Source organism: Lissotriton vulgaris, chromosome 12, assembly GCF_964263255.1.
Source record: "Lissotriton vulgaris chromosome 12, aLisVul1.2, whole genome shotgun sequence".
NCBI lineage: Eukaryota > Metazoa > Chordata > Amphibia > Caudata > Salamandridae > Lissotriton > Lissotriton vulgaris.
Genome location: NC_141700.1, coordinates 529,551,285 through 529,572,304, shown reverse-complemented (window position 1 = coordinate 529,572,304; position 21,020 = coordinate 529,551,285). Strand labels below are relative to the sequence as shown.

General features: G+C 43.0%; 1 protein-coding gene across 1 annotated transcript in view; it reads left to right on the top strand.

Moving 5' to 3' along the window:
* Positions 1 to 21,020, top strand: part of PEAR1 (platelet endothelial aggregation receptor 1) — a 404,365-nt gene that overhangs the window by 336,529 nt on the left and 46,816 nt on the right. The window contains exon 16 of the mRNA XM_086945319.1: positions 13,593 to 13,721. Coding sequence (XP_086801445.1) covers positions 13,593 to 13,721 — 129 coding nt within the window. The remainder of the gene's footprint in view (positions 1 to 13,592; positions 13,722 to 21,020) is intronic.

Sequence of the window (21,020 nt, the reverse complement as noted above, 5' to 3'; positions counted from 1 at the left end):
TCATCAAAAGTCATGATCCAAAGATTGAAAGCAATAAGACTATCAATAATCAAAATCAGAAATAGTGTATAACTATGCAAAAGATATATTATGCCAATCATTTATTAATTCTTGAAGGGAAAGGTAAAACAAGGAACAAACTATTTAATTAAACAGACTTCGCACACATTTTCTAAGGGTAGGAAAAAGAAGGAACATACTAAATAACACAGCTTTATGTAATTATAAAAAGGTGGGTAAAAAGAGGGAATATAATATGCAACGACAAAATCAAATTTACCATATAGCTATAGGGAAGGTAAAAAAATGGAACATACTATTAAATCAAATAACCAAGTTTAATTATTTTAAAGGGAGGGTGATGAAAAAGGAAACAATCTATGTAATCATGAATAACGTTTAGCATTCAACTAAAAGGAGGGTAAGAAAGTGGAACACACTATTAAACAGCAAAAAACACGAATTTATCATTTATCCAAGGGAGGGTAAGAAAAGGAACATATGCAATTAAAGCTTTAACAAAATTAGGGAGGGTAAAGAAAGGGTCGCAATTATACTGACAATTACCCACACAAATTTATATTTACCTAGAATGGTGTGAAGAACAACCCTGGCCACGGGTCAGTTGAAAGGACAGAAGAACCCCAAAAGTTGCAGTGCCAGTAGGCCAGCAGGTGCAGATTAGAATCAGGACAATAAAAACCCAAATTTGGATCAGGACCAGACCACCAAAGGTTAAGACCAGCACCCGCTTTTCAGTTGCAGACCCGCGCTACTCCCTCTCTGCAGCTAACAGTCAGAACCCCAATTGCGCTATCGATTTCACCAACAAAGTGCTTCGCCAGCACTTCAGCTTCCCAGAACCCCGATTGGGTCAGCGAATCTTCAGACAGAGTGCTCCGCAGCCATCTGCTCTTAGTCTCCTATTGAGTGCGTTGGGTCAGTGACAGGTCAGCTATTCAGACAAGTCGGACAAATTAACTAGCTAAGCCTACTCTAGTTATACCATTTTTCAGGGCAGTGTACCACCCCCCAATTTTGCAAGTGTAAGAATCCCCAATTTTGATTGGTCCAAGAAGGAGGAGAGGTCATCACACCACCTAAATTCTGTCATTTCAGTGTTGAATATACATTTTTCGCTCCCACCCCATCAATTTTACTTTGACATGACATCTGTATTTCACCTAACAATGGTTGTTCTATTGACAAATACATTGTATACAGTTTAGCTTCTTCTAGCAGCGTCAGAAGTCATCTTCCCAGGTGCATCTTGGCTGTGACTGTCTTTTGGCTCAAATTCAATGACAGCGAGTTCAGTTCCTGGCCAGGCTGGGTCATGCGCAAAAGGACTTTCAGAATGGAGTAATAGCACCTCCCAGGCCCAAAGATTTCGATACATAAAAAATAAAAGGAAACAGTTTTAGAACACAGAAATAAATGAATACACTGTATACCATGTATTTGTACTCTATACCCATTACTTTATAATAAACTATAGCATTAGGATTAAGCAGAACAAATTGTTTAGCAAAATCAGCAGTGCAAGCTTCTCGCACATGAGAACATAGAGCAGCCATATTAGCACTAGTGCGCAGATGCGACAGATTCCCTCCAAAATTAAACTACGTCATGTCACGTGGGTATGACAGACGCTTGCGCCATAGAAACATTCACATAGCAGCAGCCATTTTAGATGCAAGCGTATTAAGGTTTACTAAACACATAAGCAAGCGTCTCTCGGACACCCGATGTCGATGTAAAAGGCGCAAAATTTGTAAAACAAACATGTTGGTTACATAGTTAACGTTATTCGAGGTTCATTAATACGAGCAAGTCGCTCGTCGCGCGAATCCTTGCTCCATCAAAGTGAAAGGGTGGCTAAAGAGATGCTTGAGTGAAGGGATGGATGGATAGATTTGGAGATGGCTGGATAGGTTTGGATATGAAAGGGTGAACAGAAAGAATGTTGAAAAACTGAATGATGGATGAAAGACTGAATAGAGGACAAAATGTAAAGGTTAAATGGTGGACATCAGCAAGTAAATGGTTGTATGAAAGGATGAATGGATAGATTGATGAAAGGGACAAGGTATCGGTTCTAGGGAGGGTCGTGGTGAGTTACTTCATTTGCTTGGTGACACAAGAGCTTTGGTTCGAAGTTGGGGTATTTTCATTATCTGACTACTCGCATGCTCAAAAATATATAGTATTGTGCCAAACAACAGCGATTAACAGTATGGCATTAAGAAGGTGCAACTATTACATAGCAAGGACATGTCAGAATATCTTTGTCTTTGTCTTTCATTTTTTGTAATGAGTTAACCTGTCTTGTTTATATCACACATTTCTCATGTGGTTTGGTATGTGCTGCAACTGTTATTGAAGTTACTAAGTATCTTCTTGTCTTGCCCTCAGCCCCGCCCCTAGCCCTGCCTACTCGCCACATCTCTATCTTATTTTAATGAGTATATGCACTTATTTCTTCCCATTTAAAGCACTGTACATAGTGTTTGTTGTCATTGAAGTGCCTTGGACAGTCCCCTTTCGTTGGGGAATGCAGAGTCAAATATCATGTGAGCCTGACATATGACTGATTGCAGTCCAGTTTATCTGGCTCATTTTGAATCCTTCTGGTTTTAGTGGTGTTTGGCTCATCTCTCTCATTGGTTGCCCAGTGGCTTATGCAGGGTTTTATGAGTCCGTTTTATTTTCTTTTTTTGAGGTATGCGAAATCGCAAAGTTTCTTTTAGGGAAATTTCATAATGTTTTGCAAAAATTACATGAAGGTTTAAGAAATGAAATTGTTGGTATCTTGAGTGAAAGTGAATTGCGAAGACCCCAGAGATGCTGGAAGGAGACTCCGACTGGAGAAAAGCATATGAAATGTCCAACTTTCGCAAGATTTTTTGCATTGCAAAAGAATTTACCTGGTCTACTCTGAATCATTCTGCTAATGTATCTCACCATTTAACGAAGAAGTATGTGTATGTAAGTTGGGTTAAAGGACACTTCATAACTATCACCTAAAACAGCAATTCAGGTATATTTCATACAGCCTATTGCTTCATATGTGTGTGTGTGTGTTTATATATATATATATATATATATATATATGCTTCAAAAGCTCACCTCCACCACAACTTCGCCACAGACTTGCAAGTAAGACGAGGTAGACCCAATTCTGTGTTGATTTTAGTTTATTTACCGAGTGCCACCAGCCATCACGACACGTTTCGGCAGATCCCTGCCTTGATCACATGACAACAATGTCGTGAGATACACCTCTATTTAAAGTGACTGTGCATAATTAGACATAGAAGAAATACTTGTCATTCTTCCTATTACTTCTGTTTAATATTGTTTAAAAGATAATAATTGAATACTTGTAAAATACAGATAAAATGCAAGTAAAATACATTGGATTTATGTCATATCTGCTTAAATGCAATTGCGAACAGACACAGTTATAATTATATATATATATATATATATATATATATATATATATATATATATATATATTCACAGAAAAAACCATAGGTTATAGTGGATATATAGTTAGGAATTTGCATTTACAAAACCTTGAAAATTCAATGAAAAAACCATAGGTTATAGGCCATATATAGTTAGGAATTAGCATTTACAAAACCTTATTTTACTCGCATAAAACCATTGAAATTCCATATATAGTTAGCTAACTATAAGCGCTAACTATATATCGCGCACCCGCAATCCACTGCTGATGATGTCACATATTACATCATTCATGACATGGTCAGTGACATCACTGATGACATCACTGATCACAACATCCAGTGATTGTATGTGTCTGTAAAGTTTAAATATGTTTCACATATTGAAGAATGAGTGGATGTATAAGTGTCTGGATGAAGAATTTAGTAGGTGCATGACTGACTGTATGAGTGAGTGATTAAATGTGTCTCACTGAGTACATGGGTTAGTGACTAAACTGTCTTAATTCGTGCATCAGTATGTTTGTTGTTGTGTAAGCTGCTGCATGTGTTGATCAGTAGCTATAAGAGTGGCCATATGGGTTATTGATTGGTTGCCCAAATATTTGAATGGGAGGCTGAGTGTGTGTGTGGGTGGCTGGGAGGTGCGTGACTCTGTGCATAGATGTGTAAGCAGTTGATTCACTAGGAGTATGAGTTCAAGAGTGCATGTGGAAACAGCTATATGGGCGGTTGACTGTGCATGGGTGTGTTGGTGAGTGAATGGATTTCTCATTGCTACATGTGCAAGTAAGTACGTATGTAAAACACAATACATGTGAGAGTTGAGATATATAAATAACTGAACATAAGAGCCAGTGAATGTGTGAGTGGCTGTATCGATCACTGTGAGCTTGTATCAGGGATTATATAAGAGAGTAAATATGTGTTATTATATGTTTGAATAAGTAAGATGTGTATAACTGTATAGTTGAGGAAATGGAGGTGTGATTGATTCTTTGCATGACTGACTAGGTGTGTGAGTAACTCCATGGATGAGTGACAGTCTGTGAGTGTCTGTTTATACTGAGTGTATGTAAGGTTATATTAGAGTCTGAAGAGGTTCATTGTATTATCACATGAGTGATGTGATCAGTGATGACAAATGAGATGTCATCAGTGATGTCATTTGAGTTGTCATCAGTGATGTCATCAGTGATGTCATTTGAGATGTCATCATTGATATCATTTGAGTTGTCATCAGTGATGTCATTTGAGATGTCATCAGTGATGTCATCAGTGATGTCACTGACCATGTCATGAATGATGTAATATGTGACATCATCAGCAGTGGATTGCGGGTGCGCGATATATAGTTAGCGCTTATAGTTAGCTAACTATATATGGAATTTCAATGGTTTTATGCGAGTAAAATAAGGTTTTGTAAATGCTAATTCCTAACTATATATGGCCTATAACCTATGGTTTTTTCATTGAATTTTCAAGGTTTTGTAAATGCAAATTCCTAACTATATATCCACTATAACCTATGGTTTTTTCTGTGAATTTCATTGGTTTTTTAATAGCAAATATGAAAAGCTTTAAAATGTCAAGTACGTGATAGATAAAAACATTTTCGTATTTATGCACGCTGATGTGCTTTGAACGCTGCCCCCCCCCCCCTCCCCTCTTTTGCCTTAGTAGTACTCTCTCTTTGCAGATACTGAACGGTAGTTAACGCAGGCCTTTACCCCCGTTGTAATCCGTCGTGCCTCCTTGTCTCTCCATTTGATTGATTGTTGTCCAAGCATTTACTGTTTTAGAATTGGTTCTCTTTGGATCATTCTCTATTTACAAACAAGCACAAAGTCGCAATACTCTGTTTAGTCTTTGCAGATAGTGAAAAATCGTGTAAAAAAATAAAAGTAATCGAGCAAAATCAGTAGGCCACTAATTGGATCTCTTTTTGACCTCGCTAAAATAGAAATATTAGGAACAACCCTTCTTGAGAAATACGAAAATAGTGAGATGAACTGAGCTCCACACCATGAGGGCTGCAAGACAGCTCGGCTCCATCACCCATCCCGCACAAAATAACGACAAACCCTATGCAAATATTAAAAATATAGACAACACACCAGCAAAGAAACAGGGTAAAACATTTTATTAAAAAACTATTTACATTACGTTGGTTTATAAGATGATGTCAGTAGTGGACCGATGTGTGAATAGATCGAAAACAGCACAAGGCTCCAAGATCCGGATAGCAAGCTCCTGGATGTTGGGTGCCATAGTTTAGAGTTCTGAATTTCAGCCTTTTTCAATGCCTGTGCTTTGTTGAATCAAAATGGCGGCTTGACACAAAGCTGACTCAAGCGTTGTTACTGATGCTATGCAGACCAAAACTGGTTTTCAGTTTGTACATTTTTCTAGATTTTTCAATCCAAGTTTGGTTGACTTTGTAGAACGATGGCTTCAGATTTTCAACATACGGTGTGGTGGCGCTGACTGGGAGGGGGCGCTTCGCTCCTGCCCCCTCCCCAAGTAAGATTTTCATACGTGAAAGTACGTTAATGGTTTTGGTCCCTGAGATGCTTCGATGTCACTACCATTCTCAAATAGCATAAGTTCTGGATGTTGGGTGCCATAGTTAAGAGTTCTGAGCAGTGCTTGTAACACTGTCTGAAGCTTATTTCCACCTACTGCAGCTTCACTATTCTCAAAGTAAGTGAGTGTCGTTTGTGGACCTGACTGCATTAGAAAACAATGTGATATGTTACCTTCCTAAACAGCTTGACGGAGGCCCCTGAGGGGCGGTGTGATGGCCATGGACTCGGAGAAGACGCTTGGCTCCGACACCCTCCCCAAGTCTTATAGCACTGGTGTAGCCTGAGATCGCCCCCGACATAGGCGGCAGGCTCCCGGGGTCCGGCGGAACTTTTTGCCTTTTGATGACTCTTCAATTCTGGACCTTGTCCCACAATCCGTTTGACCTGAAGACAAGCTGTAGTGGGGCGCCCCTTTATCGTTTTAGTTGCCATTCCGCCCGCTTTTGCTACACTGTGCCTCTTCCGCCGTTCAGCTGTTTTCCGCCCGCTCTTGCGACTACAGCGTCTCGCTCACCATGTAGTTGAGATGCGCCCGCTCTTGCGGTGCAGCGATAGGCGGCTGCCACAGGACTCTCAAAATGGTGGCCGGCTCTTCGGTTTTGGGCCTGGTCCACTAAAATGGCCCTGGGACACCTTGGAACTCGGACGCTTGTCTGCTAGGGCTTGGGTCCCATTCTCGAAAAGCGTCCCCTCAGCCGTGAAGATTCTACAAAAGTCTTGGGGGCCTCCGACTCCCGCAGGCTTCTGGTGGGGAGCGGCTGCCATGATTGCTCGTGGAATGGCCACGACGGAGCTACGAGATGGTAGTGGTCTCATGCTGACGCCAGCTTTAGTCTGAAACATCCAGAAACACTGTAGACTACCAATTCGATCAGTTCCGGTAGCGCCCCAACATGACCCGGAAGAGAAGAACTTGCCCTCCCCTCTTTGACTGATGGTTCTTGTTGCCTGTCCCCTCTGTTGTCATTTAACAGAACTTTTTGGACTGCTGAAAGGGGTTGTGTTCTGAACGCTGGTTGGTGGAGACATTTAGACTATATTCTTGACCTACGTTGTCGCGTAATGCGTTTTATGACACGCCGCGTTAGCGCACCCGGAAGTGATCCGAGGCACGGCGCGCAGCGCGTAACGTAAGCATAACAGGTCATGTGACTTGTTAATAAAACTTTTCATTGGTTCATTTTACTTTTGTTAATTTAATGATGAAAAGCTTGGTCATATGACCTAAAAATTACGCTTTTTATTATTTTCGAACAATATTTTTTTTTCAAACATATGTTATAATATTCCAGGCTAATGTACTTTCCCGGAAAATTTACAACTGTCTTGCAAGTAAAATATATTCCTTTTTCGAGAAAAAGGGCGTTTCTTCCTTCCATGACGGAGCCGTTGAGTAAAAGAGATTCGGCCTGCTGTCTTAGTCGCCGATACGCCTGATTATCAGATTCTTATCGATCACTTTATGTTGCAGACATGAAAAACACAACTGCCCTTGACCATTTATCTTTACTGCGTTCCTACATATTATACCTTTTATCCGTCATGTAATTGGACTGCTTTATTTCACTTGCCTTTTACTGATTCGAAAACAGTCACTAAAAGTAAAAACTTTACAAATGAAAATACTACTACCGTGTTTTGTTTTAAAAACCTTTATTGTGAAAATGTCAGTATACAAATACGGGCCTATAACCACGTGGGCCGGCCACAGAGCAAACTGAAATCGTATATGATGAGGAGACATTTACACTGTAGAAGAACGTAACGAGCGGGCCATTAGGTGACAAGAACAAAGGTGTCTAACAGTTGCGGAATCGGTGGACGTACATTTTGTAATTAAAATACGACAGGGCCACTTACAATAACATTTTCTAGATATACATTTGCGGGCAAAGAGTTACGAGTCCCATTTATACCGGCGCCATTTTGGGCGAGGCCGGGCAGGTCCAAGATATAGTCAAAATGTCTCCACCAACCATCGGCCAGACCAGAACCCCTTTCGGCCCTTTATGCTACAAGATGGTGTCTTCCATTCAGAAAATATTGGTGGCAGCATTTTGAAAGGAAACAGAAACAGCCGTTCTCCTAGTGAGTTTCACATTGTTACATTTAGGAAGAATGTTGAAGAGTAGTATGTGGAAAATCTGAAGCCATTTTTCTACAAACTCTCAATCAGACTTGGATGGAAAAAAAAAACCTGAAGAATGTACAAACTGAAAACCAATTTTTGTCTGTATAGCACCAACAGTAACGCTTGAGTCAGCTTTGTGTCAAGCCGCCATTTTCATTCAATCAATAGCGTCCCCCTGCACACATTCAGGGACCTGGTCGTGTCTTCAGATGAAACGCATTGTAGGGAAAGAAGCAGAAAGGAAAAGGAAAAAAGTTCCGCCGGACCTAGTGAAGCTGCAGCAGGTGCAAATAAGCTTCAGACAGTCTTACAAGCACTGCTCAGAACTCTCAACTGAGGCACTCAACATCCAGGACTTGCCATTCGGATCTTGGCGCCTTGTATTTTTGTTTTGTTTTTGATGGAGGGGAAACAACAAAAAACAGACATTGAAAAAGGCTCAACAGTGCAGGGCGCCTTGTGCTGGTTCCGACCTATTCACACATCGGTCCGCTACTGACATCACCTCATAAACCAACGGGGCACCCCACGCCGACTTTCGGCGCAGCATTGTAGGATGGCCACACCAGTGCGGCAATTTGCTGGACACCACCTCGGTGCCATCCAGATCTCGGCACGTTCATTCAATCAATAGCGTCCCCCTGCACACATTCAGGGACCTGGTCGTGTCTTCAGATGAAACGCATTGTAGGAAAAGAAGCAGAAAGGAAAAGGCAAAAAGTTCCGCCGGACCTAGTGAAGCTGCAGCAGGTGCAAATAAGCTTCAGACAGTCCTACAAGCACTGCTCAGAAATCTCAACTGAGGCACTCAACATCCAGGACTTGCCATTCGGATCTTGGCGCCTTGTGCTGGTTCCAACCTATTCACACATCAGTCCACTACTGACATCACCTCATAAGCCAACGGGGCACCCCACGCCGACTTTCGGCGCAGCATTGTAGGATGGCCACACCAGTGCAGCCACTTGCTGGACACCACCTCGGTGCCATCCGGATCTCAGCGCGTTCGAGTCACTGTGCCGGAAGAGTGACCGGAACTCAGCTGAACACGCCGTCTTTCGGCGCAGCATTGTAGGATGGCCACACCAGTACGGCAATTTGCTGGACACCACCTCGGCGCCATCCGGATCTCGGCGCGTTCGAGTCACTGTACCGCAACAGTGACCGCAATTCAGCTGGACACGCCGTCTTTCGGCGCAGCATTGTAGGATGGCCACACCAGTGCGGCAATTTGCTGGACACCACCTCGGTGCCATCCGGATCTCGGCGCGTTGTGCTGCCTTCGGCCTATTCGCACATCGGTCCGCTACTGACGCCGCCTCACGTGCCAACGGATTTTCTACGCTTTTTGTAGCCCTATGTCGCATAACAGGTCATGTGACTTGTTTATAAAACTTTTCATTGGTTCATTTTACTTTTGGTTTCCTAAAGATGGAAGGCTTGGTCATATGACCTAAAAATAACACTTTTCATTGGTTTAGAACATTTTTTTTTCCCAAACGATGAAAGCCCCACCTTGTTTCTGGATCATTCAGACTGAAGCTGGCGTCAGCATGAGAGCACCACCATCTCGTGGCTCCGTCGTGGTCATTCCGCGAGCAATCATGGCAGCCGCTCCCCACCGGAAGCCTGCGGGAGTCGGGGGCCCCCAAGACTTTTGTAGAATCTTCACGGCTGAGGGGACGCTTTTCGAGAATGGAGCCCAAGCCCTAGCAGGCAAGCGTCCGAGTTCCAAAGTGTCCCAGGGCCATTTCAGTGGACCAGGCCCAAAACCGAGGAGCCGTCCGCCATTTTAAGAGCCATGTGGCAGCCGCCTATCGCTGCACTGCAAGAGTGGGAGCAACTCAACAACATGGTGAGCGAGACGCTGTGGCCGCAAGAGCGAGCGCAACTCAGCTAGATGGCCGCCACCTGGGGAGGCCCGTTCACGCCGGCTCCCCCACGCCCCCCCCCCCCGGGCCGCCGCACGCCAATTTTCGGAGCAGCATTGTAGGATACCAAAACCAGTGCGGCAGTTTACTGGACATCACCTGGGTGCCTGTCGTACATGTTGTGTCAGCCATGTGACACTGGACACAGACCGCTACTGACGAGGCCTCCCCCCGCACCACCCGGGACGCCCCACGCTGTTTTTCTGTGCTGCATTGTAGGATCCCTAAACCAGTGCGGCACCCAGGCGACATCACCTGGGTGCCGTCCAGAACTCTGCACGTTGTGCTGCCTTGGGACTATTCGCACAACAGACCGCTACTGACGAGGCCTCCCCCCGCCCCACCCGGGACGCCCCACGCCAATTTTCGGAGCAGCATTGTAGGATCCCTAAACCAGTGCGGCACCCAGGCGACATCACCTGGGTGCCGTCCAGAACTCTGCACGTTGTGCTGCCTTGGGACTATTCGCACAAAAGACAGCTTCTAACCATTGTTGCTTTTTGTGTTGAGAAATGTTTAAATGTTTTTAGTTTTTGTTCCGTTTGTTAAAGTTAGTAGTTAATAAAGTTTTATAACCTTACTTTGTTGGAGTGTTATCTATTTTTTTTAAAACGGGTGAATGGGGCCTTGAATCGGGTTATTGTCATGTGTGGGCTTTGGAAGTGTGCTGCTGCAGGATTGGACATTTCAAACTCAAATGCACGTTCTTTTTCTTACCTTTCCGAAGCATGGAGCGCAATAGCAGGCAGAGAAAGGGTGATGCACGTGTTGAACACTACCTGACCTGGCAAGTTGCTGGCAGTGCCCCCCCGCCCGCTCCTGAAAGAGGGCACACACACACCGCCGCCCCGAGTACTTCACAAATCTTTAAAAGACCATGCGCTTGTTCATGAGGCTTAAATGGTTTATCACCTCTTCTAGAACCCCTGCATCGACCCTCTGACGTTTCATGGAAAAATTACCATGTAACACAATACCAAGCCCTGTCAGCTGAAACCCCCAAGGAATCGTGGGGCATATTATCAAGGGGGATTATCTCCGCTTTTTTGGCTTTAAAAACCATGAAAGCGGAGATAAAATTATTTCCCTATTATCAAGCTGTCGCTGACACCAGTTAGTGACAGCTAAAAGGAGATAGCGACCATCTTGGGCCCCGCTTTGCATGTCAGTGATACTTATCACTAATGACATGCAAAGTGGCGTGCCAAGATGTTAGCGACTGGAAACAGTCCCTAACATCGCTACCTTCTATTACCAACTTTTGGAGATATTCGCGCTAAGCGCGAATATCTCCAAAATCTAACACCTGCCCTGAGCAGTTCTTAGCCATGTTATCCAATGGGAGGTGGATAACATGGCTAAGAGCATTAGGTCGATAATACATGAATATCGCTGACTTTTCTGCGATAATAGCAAGGTTTATCTGCGATAAAAATCGCCGATGTGCGGCGATAATTTTTGTCTCTAAACAAGTTAGAGACAAAAATTATCGCTAGTTGTTCGTAATATGCCCCCGGGTTTTTGCTTGCAGAAATCGGGAGGCGGGAGACTAGCACTGAAATCAGTACTCACACGCCTGAATCAGGAGGATTGGCATGTCTGAATTCTCTACAGCTGGGGCCATAAACTACATCCGCAGGGTTAGGTGATAGCCTGGAACCAGCCTGGCATCTAAAATGGCTGCCGTGCACGACAAAATTGTGGCATTCGAAAAAAGGCAAGATGGCGCAGCCGCTGGAAGAGATATATCAACATATATCAGCCTCCTCAGCCACCCTCAGGAAACATAGGGGATTAGGATATGTCTCCCGCACCCCCTTATACCTAGTACTTTAATTAACGAAGCACAAAATGGCGAATTCCCGTTTCGCTACCAGTTTGCGGCCCAGTTCGCGGCCCGTGAAGCGCTTCTACTGTGAAAAATCATTTTTTTTTTATTTTCCCCACGGGACCCTTTAATAACCCCAACAACATTCCTAGGGGGTCAAGAGGGGGATACCTTGCCCCCTTTCATTAAATTCCCCCTTAGTTTTTCACCTTTTCTTCTCTCTCGATCCTACCGAGAGACAAGATGGCGGCCGCTCCGGACTGTCACGCAGCAAAAAAAAAAAAAAAGCTCACGCACAGCCGCTGGAAGAGATGTATCAACATATATCAGCCTCCTCACCCACCCTCAGGAAACATAGGGGATTAGGATACGTCTCCCGCACCCACTTATAACTAGTAATTTAATTTACGAAGCACAAAAATGCGAATTCCCGTTTCGCTACCAGTTCGCGGCCGCGCTTCTACCGTGAAAAATCATTTTTTTTTTATTTTCCCCACGGGACCCTTTAATAACCCCAACAACATTCCTAGGGGGTCAAGAGGGGGATACCTTGCCCCCTTTCATTAAATTCCCCCTTCGTTTTCCACCTCTTCTTCTCTCTCGATCCTACCGAGAGACAAGATGGCGTCCGCTCCGGACTGTTTAGAATGTTGACAGACACCGGAGAGCCAATCAGCTTTCTGCGCGCAAAGTTCCGATAAGCGAAAAGTAAGCGGACCGGATCGCTGCCCAGAGCGCTGTTACAGATATATATCTTGGTTTGAACGTTAATTTCTCAAAAACTACTGGAGCACATATATTGAGACCTAGCAAAGGCACATCGGGCTAACAGTCCCTACAATTTTGCCAAGTTTCGTGCAAATCCATTCAGCCGTTCGAGCTAAAAGTGAGTCCAACCGCCCTATGGAAAACTCAATGCAAAAAACGCGTTTTGGGACCCCCCTTTTTTCTCAGCCCCCCCTTGACGAAACCCCACCAAATTTTCAGGGGCTGCTCAGAAACAAAATGTGCCATTTTCCTGAAAATTTCAGCCGATTCCGTCCACAAACGCCAAAGTTATTAGACATAGAATTTTCAAAAGTCCCATAGGGAAAAAATTCTAACTATATATACCTACTGGCGATAGCCAGTAGGTAATATATATATATATATATATATATATATATATATATATATATATATATATATATATATATATACTTCATATGACAAACCTAGCTGAGGAGCAATGGAGCGTAGTACAAGCATTAATTGGATATAGGGACCATGTTGGAGAAGGGGTGGGAAGAATTTAAGATTGTAGACAATCAGGAGATATTTGTTGCTATACAAATGGTCTGAGGAGACATAATTTATCTCTTTACCTGGTTGAATTACTTCCCGCACTGACAATCCAGACGTGTGATCATGTCCATTCCCTGCTGGCCCCTCTGAAGAAAATGTCAATAAAGATATCTCTTTATTTCAACTTTCACAAATACACTGAAGCATCATGAGGTTCCGTAAAAACAGTGTGGCAGGTTAGAGAGACAGAGTGAGGCTTCATTAGGCCTACTCTAAGCTCCAATAATTACTGTGAAATATCTTGGTCTTGGAATATGATAATAATGTGATCTGTGTATTCTTTGTCCCCTCATTCAGCTTGCCTGTTTGGCAGGTATGGTAAAAAATGTGCCGGGATTTGCAAGTGCTCCAACTTTTCAACCTGTGACCATGTGGATGGCTCATGCGATTGCTTCCCCGGGTGGATTGGTAGTGACTGCTCGCAACGTAAGTTTCCAGTATAGCTTTTTATATCATAACTGTAAGTGGAATTTCAGAGTAACTTTGAATCAACCTTTCTTTGGTGATATCACTGGAAAGAATGTTTATTAAGTACTTGGTGTTATCATCTGCCCCTGAGAAAGACTTGAGTCAACCTGAAATTTGTGGAACCCCATGACATATAATATGAACCAAGACAGTCTGTCCATTTAACTATGCAATGCAATACCAAATACAGACCTTGCTTCTCATAGTTTTTTCTCAGTTCCCATAGGTATTCTCTATTCATGTCTGAGTGGTATTATATAGCACAAGCCTAAATACAAAGCATGACGTGCTTTGCAAACAATGTGGGCAAAATGTCTTCAAATGTTCCTATTTATTTATTTTAAAAGTTTTATATAGCGCTGGCTAGACCCGGAGGTATCAGAGCGCTTTACATGAGCATCAGATCATAGTTACAGGTTACATTGTTACAAAGATTACGCAGTTCTTAGAGCATGGCAACATAGTTACTTGTAAGGTCGAGATAAACAATAAGCACAAATACGTAAGGGGAAAAGCAGGCAAGGGGAGAATTCGGGGGGGGGTTGGAGCAGGAGAATTAGACAGATAATGAAGGTGGGAAAGAGGGGGGGTGAGAGACACAGCATGAGGAGAGGAGGGGAAGGGTGACGAGGACACAAACCAGTAGACGAGTCAAGGCAACGTCCAAAGTCCAGTAAGCTGTGATCCCAGGGGAAGTGGTATCCCTTCCCTATCTCTATTGTGAGAGGCTCCCTTTACGCAGTGGCATCTCTCAGAGGGGTCTCTGAGACTCCAAGGCCTACATACTGGATCCTTCCCCAAAAAGGGGAGAAGGAGTGCTTTGGCAAGGGGTGCCATACCATACCTCTAATGTGAGTGGCTCCCTTGGCGCAGTGGACTCACTCAGCGGGTTCGCTGAGACTCCAGAGTATAAATATTGGATCTTTCCCCAACAAGGGGAGAAGGAGTGCTTAGTCAAAGGGCACCAAGGACAGGGGGGTAGGCAGAGTAGCAGGCAAGGGGAAAGATTCAGGGGAGAGAGGATAGGATCAAGAGGGTAGACAATAAGGAGAGACGAAAACACGTCTGCCTAAAGACCGACTGGGTAGGTGACGACCAAGGAGGGAATCCACGGCCCATCTCCCCTATAGCTAAACCAAGTAGCTCCATCGGGCATCAGACAAAATAGTTCAGTCTCAAAACATTGAGAGAGGAAGGGAGGGAGAGACATAAATAGAGGGAGGATGCAGTAGGAGACGACAGGAGAGACGAAAGGAAGTGCAACAATGTGGTTCAACAATATACCAGAAAAAGATCAACAAGTAAACATTAAATCAAACAATGAGCAGTACAATTAGGGGAGGAGAGAAAGGAGAGAGAAAGTAGTGGGGCGCAGGGGAGGAGGGAAAGTGAGGATAAGGGAAGAGACAACCGTAGAGACGAAAGGAAGTCTGTCTAAAGACCGACTGGGTAGGTGACGACCTGTAGTGTAGTTCCTAGTTTCCCACTAGGCCCTGCGCATTGGAATAACATAAACAGTAGTATCGACGTGGAACTGCGGATATTCCAGGCCTCCACTGACTATGCTAAACTTAATTGGGTTGTGTTACCAACTAGCTCAGAGGTCACTGGAAACTTTCTTCTCTGCATAGGAAGTGATCAGCTTCCTTGGCACAGACAAGAAGGGATTCAGTTTTCCAACAACCGTGCAACATGACAACTTTGCTCCTCAGATCAAGAGTCGATCTCTAGGGTCGTGTGAAACAATAGACATAGATTTCACTCAGTCAGTCTAGTGCAGTTTACTTTCACAGTATGTAGAGAATAGAGAGACGGGCGTTTATCAATAAAGGGTTAACATTTATTGAACAGTCTTTCTTCTCGTACAAGAGAAATGTATTGCCACAATTGCAATAACTGTTATTATAAAAAGTACGTACAGTAAGATAAGTATTGCGAAATAGAACTGTAAAAGCATTGATATGGTTTCTTAGCCATACAATGGTTTAAAAGTAATAAAACATATATACAGTCATATATACATTAGGCTAACATACTCAACTGGTGCTTCTAACTAAGCCTACCCCAGTGTGCCTGACCTAAGCCTAACACGTGAGAAGGGGAGCAAGTAAGTAGCTTAAGTTAAGTTGGTTTTGCCAAGGTTTGTTTCAAGAATTCTCGTCTAAGGGTTTAGTCAACACCATACCTCTGAATAGAATGATGGAGGATTGGTATCTCCTTCAGGGGTCTCTCTCGATATCCCAGTCACCCGCGAGGGTAAACCGGAAGCGCCGGGACTGGATTTCTCTGCACGAGAAATGCAGCGGCTTCTCTCAGCGCGTCGGGAGGAAGGAGGGGTGACAGCGTCCGCGGGCAGCTGGTCTGGATGTCTTCGCAGAGGACGGCTGCACAGCTCCTCAAGCGTACTGAACCATAGTTCGCGCTGTAGCGGCGATAATGGTAATCAGCAGCTTCACCACCACAGGATAGCAGGCTGCAGCGACAGAGTGCTAGTTTTTACCAACACAGGGTCATGCAGGCAGCTGGCATCAGCAACAGGTTCGCTCACAGCTAACAGCTCACAGCTTCGCATTGCTTAAGGCAACGTTGGTAATATTTATACCTGACAGGTGCCGGATTTGACGCAAGTTTGCTGGACATAAGACGTCAATTAAAGATGTCACTAGGAAGTGACAGTTATCAGTTGCTCATTAGAGTTCCATTACTAATCAAAACATAGCAAGCGGGGATTTCCAGGTTTGCTAAGTTTTTATCTTGTTGAAGAACTCGGAGTGTTATCTAGGAATATCAGATAGTGACTGCTGCTCTGTCATTGCACTAATTGGTCGCAAAGGAAGTAGCAGAGAGTCATGCTGGAATGTGGCTCTGTTCGTGTGAGGCCAGAGATGACTTTTCAGAAAATCGCACTTGAACGGTTATGCCAATATAGGGAATAAATGGATTTATAGCCGAATAGGGGCATAAGGTCACAGTATCGATCAGGAACCTAGATAAGCACGCAACACCCACTCCACGTTTTCATGTCCATCAAAATTACTAAAACTAAAGCAATTAGATGTATGTGTAACATTGCCCACCCCAAAATACATAAATGCATTCGAAATAGGCGTACTTGCAATACATGGAATTTAGGTACTGTACGTTTTTTAAAGCATAGTAATCATTCAAAGAATTATTGCATTTGAAATTAATGAACGATTATGCAAAAGGAATTACACATGAAGTATCTCTGACAGAAGAAATGCGAGATAAATCATCACATAAAAATGCATTGTAATAACATGTGTGCTAGAGGCTGGTGTTATGTTGTTATGTCTCTAGATGTGTTTAGAAATAGAAGTGTGAAGCTTCTGTTCTCTAAGAATAGTTTTTACGTTAAGCAAAGAAATATTCGTGCCAAAAAGAGAGGGTCAATATTTTAAAAAATTGTCCAATTCAAAGAAAAATAGATTTCCAAAGCACTTGGCAGTTTTTGTTGATCAAAACTGAAGGCCGAATTCAGAGTTCATGGGAACGCTGTGTGTCGGAAAGCTTTTCAAAAGTTATTGTTTCTCCATGGGTGAGAACATCGTATCAGACAGGCTCGCAAAGAATTGGTCTACAAAATCAGGTGATAGTTCAACCAAATTAGATAGCGCTGTAACTTGGCAGGTGTGAGAATGATTGCTGTCATTGAAGGCATGACCAGCATTGCTCACAGAACGTTGTACCTGGATGATGTTGCTTTTGTCACTCGCTCCACTGTTACCACTTGGCTGTAGTACAGGAGTCTCCACGAATGCCGTCATCAGGATTGGTAGCCGCTGGAGACAACACAATGCGTGAGCCGTTATCGGACTTAGCAAAGTATCGACGTCCATTGGTACTGCTGATGGAAGTGAAAGACAGATGTCCAACACGCATTCATCGCCGCAAAGCATACACCGTAGCACAGGTAAAATGCAATTTTGCCATATCGGTCTGAATGAAAGGAACCAGGTCATGTTTAGATCTCTCAGCCTGGCCAATCCGAGGACGTTAGTTATCCTGTCCCTGTAGCGCATTGCTAGGATTGTCTCTTCCATTCCCATGGGAGCTATGTCTGAGCCGAGGCTTGCCATAACGTAGCAGGATGGTCAAAAATAGAATCCCTGCGATGAGTCCCAAAAATAGTGGTATACCACCAAAGATGGAGTGCACAAAATTAGGAAAGATTCCCAAAATTGCCTGGAAGGGTGTTAGCAGTCCCGTAAAGACTGTCTTAAATATGCCTGGGATGCTTGTTGCACTAGACATGTTAAGGAGTTGGCTGAACATTTCTACGAAATGCACGGGGCAATTTGTTGATAAAAGGTCATGGACTTCAGTAGCCGTCCTTGCGACTAGAAGATCATACGTCTCTTTAGATGACGTTATAGGCACTGTTGTCTGTAAAAGTACAGATTTCATTTTGCTTAATGTATCAATTCGTATAGAATAGAGATTCAGACGAGGCCAGAGGGGATTCACTATGTCTGGAGGCCCGCTCGGAAACAATGCTTGCATGCAACATTTGACCATGGACGTTACTTGTACTAGATAACTTTTCCCTGGCGCGAGGCCACAGCACCTGTGATCCGTTCTAAGAATGTAACTCCCGTTTGCGAGTTGCATAAAGAAGGGCTCTATCTGAGTTGCAGGTGTGACTAGCTGGTGGCATGAAAGGTTGTTTGAATTTCCATCACATGCTCCGTGTAAATTAATACCCTGACACAAAAGTATACCGCTTAGCGAGTGTTTACAGTTGTCACCACTAAGAAATACATTTTTGTCGCTGTCACTATAGCAAGAATGAGTGTATGGTAATTTCCATTCTGATTTAACATATCCCTTACCCAATTGTTCATATTGGCCAGCAGGTATGTACTCAAGGCACTTTTTAAATCGGAAAGTTGTAATCGGAATTGTGATAATTCCGTGTATTATCCATTCAATGACAGGACTCTCTGACATTGTCAATGGTAATCTCTCGAGTTTTTCGATGCTCAGAATTGTATAGTCTGCTCCTTTCTGTGCCAAACTGATCTGTTTAACAGTAAGGCTAAAAATGGAAAATAATGACGTTGTGTTTATCAAACGCCAAGGCACATAGCCTGAACGAAGATTTTGCAGCGTCCAGCCTAATTTTATAATAGAGCGTAATTGAGATTGGCCATGTTGTAACATTAGCAAATCTCTGTCTATCACATCAAAGGCAGAGGATACAATATTGTCCAAAGAATATATTCTGGAAGACAGAGTCATTAACCCATTGTCTACCACAGAAAGTGATTTCTCCAAATTAATACGATCAATTTCTCGTATTTTTTCAGCAGTTTCAATTTGCTTTACTTTCCAAGCCTCGTTGTAAGCAGCATAGATACTGGTCGCTATGAAACGCTTTTGACGCTGTTTGCGTGGTCCAAGAATGAAATCGCGCAAATCAGCACCATCTTTTAGCAAAGACAAGTGTTGCTTAATTTCAGCTAGTGTGGATGTAGTTAGCCATTCAAGGCAGAGTTTCCCTACACTGTATGTTGTTATAATCCCTGGATGTTGTCTCTGGGAGTATCTAGGGTCTAATCTGGTCATTTTTAACCCCTGTGTTTTATTCAGGAACCTATCTTGACAGCTATTTGTGTCTGTAGGCCAGATTAACCACTTTTTCCAATCAGGATGTGTTCTGTTGAAATGTAAAATTTGTGACACGTCTAACTCAATATCAGCTGTTGCATTTTCAGGTATTGGTTTTGGTATAGACGGTGTTTTAAGGTCTTTGTTCTTGGCTAGGCCAAGACAAGATGTTTGGTGTACAGTGTCATTTAAAAATAACATTTGTTCAGGTATCATGCAGGTTCTAAACAGTGCTTCTATGCCTTGCACCTGCCAATCTTTTGTACCCCAAATTGTCTTCGTTTCAATATTATTTTTCCAATAATCAAAACCAAATGTCATCATTTTGTCATAAAATGCTTCTGAATATATCAATTTAGAATTTGTCAGCATTGTTTTCATGCCTGTTTTATCTAACAGTTTGTAATAAAACGTTTCTGCATCACTGGTGTTAAACCCTGAGAAGTATTTGAATTTCTCAAAAAATGCTTTAGAACTGCTTTTAGGTGGTGTAGAACAATGTTCCCATTGATTATACATAAAAACATTTCTAGGCTGTGCAGATTTATGCAAGTAATGATCCCCATAGTGGGTATAACAGAATAACTGCTCATAACTAGATGAACCTTGTAAATAATCATGATCTGTGAATCTAGCTGACATTACTAAATCAGACATCATGTCATTAATACTGTTAAAGTCCCAATCATCAGAGAATGTACTTGGTGTCACAAAGTCACTTAAGGAAACCTTTAGTTGATGAGGATACTTCAGGATTTCGACCGGACCATAGATCTCATAGTCTGTTTTCTCCCATACTACCCCACCAGGTATTGGAATTGCTGTGACATTTACTGTTGACAGTTCTCTTTTCTTCACGTGGGATGATCTGTGTGGTTTCAGGACTAGGTTGATGTTCTGACTTGCTGTGTCCATTGTAATATATTTTCCTTCAATGAATTTTCCCAAACACAGTACCATGATGAGCCAAAGCAGGAGAAAAAATACACCTAGACCAAACCAGAACTCTAGCCAAGGGGAAATTAGGTAGATTTCCTTCAGTTGATGAAAGAGTTCCGTTGCTTTTTCTTTAAAAGACTTTTTTGTTTCTGGCATCACTTCGGGGTCATTTAAATCTTCAGAGAAGTTGTCGAAGTTGATGAAATAACCAGAGGCAGTTCTGTCAATTGATGGGATTGTTCTTTCAATCTGTCTCTCGGTAGCACTTTCTGATGCCACATTAGTGTAGACTGGTGTTGTTTCTTGACGAACTGTTTCAATCTGTGTTTCAAGAGGCACGAGTTCCATGGCATTATTGCATAGTCCTTCATTGTGCACTGCAGGCTGATCGAATGTGATGAGTCTTTCAGTTTGAACCTCTTGGATTGTTGCAAGTTTGGGTATTCTGTTGTTTCTTGGGAGTCCACTGGGCCTACTGTTGATTATAGGCCACATGCTTGTGGTTTTACCAGATCGATAGACACGACTCTGTTCTCCTTTTTACCAGCAAGGGGCGGTAGCACAACTGATCTTGTTCCGGTGACTGCTAAGACAGGTACTGCTTTTCTGTAAGAAGGCCCAAATTCCTTCTTAACCGCGATCTTTTCTCTGACTAGATCCCCAATCTTTGGAATCCAGACAGGCCTT